This window comes from Gracilinanus agilis, chromosome X, assembly GCF_016433145.1.
Source record: "Gracilinanus agilis isolate LMUSP501 chromosome X, AgileGrace, whole genome shotgun sequence".
Classification (NCBI taxonomy): Eukaryota; Metazoa; Chordata; class Mammalia; order Didelphimorphia; family Didelphidae; genus Gracilinanus; species Gracilinanus agilis.
In genome coordinates, this window is record NC_058136.1 from 26,586,877 (window position 1) to 26,587,994 (window position 1,118).

Genomic DNA, 1,118 nt, shown 5'->3' on the forward strand with positions numbered 1-1,118 from the left:
AATATCTAGATGAGGGGAATAGGGGGCAAAGAATATGTAGATGTGGGGAGGAGGGGGGCAAAAATAACTAGATGAGGAGAGGTGGAGGCAAAGAATATCTAGATGATGGGAGAAGGGGTACAAAGAATATCTAGATGAGGGGTGTAGGCGGGCATAGAATTTACAGCTAAAGCTGAAAAGGATTCCTAACTATGTACCAATTACTGCATAGAATCTGTAGCTACCTCCAGATACCACCATGTCATACGCCTATCTATTCAAGTTCATCATCATTGGAGATACTGGCGTGGGCAAATCATGCCTATTGCTACAGTTTACAGACAAGAGATTCCAACCAGTACATGACCTGACCATTGGTGTGGAATTTGGGGCCCGATTCATAACCATTGATGACAAACAGATCAAGCTCCAGATCTGGGATACAGCCGGGCAAGAAACTTTTCGTTCCATCACAAGATCCTATTACCGTGGAGCTGCTGGGGCCCTGCTGATGTATGACATTACCCAGAGAAATACGTTCAATCACCTGACAACTTGGCTGGAAGATGTCCTTCAGCATTCCAGCTCCAACATGGTAGTCATGCTCATTGGCAACAAAAGTGATTTGGAGACCAGACGAGAAGTAAAGAAGGAAGAAGGAGAAGCTTTTGCCAGAGAACATGGGCTAATCTTCATGGAAACCTCAGCAAGGACTTCCACCAACGTAGAAGAAGCCTTTATTGATACAGCCAAGGAAATTTATAGTAAGATCCAAGAAGGAATCTTTGATATGAGCAATGAGGCCAATGGTATTAAGATAGGTGTACAGCATTCCCTGACTACTGCTCTGAATGCAGGAAACCAACGAGGATGGCATTCTAGGGGAGGCTGTTGTTAAGCAGATTTGGGCTCAAGAGAAGCCTGAATTGGACCAAACAAATTTCATCTTTTCTACCAAGGTCCAGCTAGAAGGTGTAACCAATTTGTGAAGTGGCTTTATGTCATAAAAACTTTATCCAAAAAATTCTTGTACACCTCTGAATAAATGTTTACCTAAAGGCAATTGTTTTCATAAGGTTTTTTTAGTTAACTCATAAGATCATCTTAAATGTCTTGTGCCCTTGAAATGTATTAAACAC

General features: G+C 42.0%; 1 protein-coding gene across 1 annotated transcript; it reads left to right on the top strand.

The window, feature by feature from the left end:
* Positions 1-238: 238 nt before the first annotated feature.
* Positions 239-877, top strand: LOC123253531 (ras-related protein Rab-2A-like). The gene has a single exon (XM_044682707.1). The coding sequence runs from the start codon at positions 239-241 to the stop codon at positions 875-877; it is 639 nt and encodes a 212-aa protein (XP_044538642.1).
* The last annotated feature ends 241 nt before the right edge of the window (positions 878-1,118 follow it).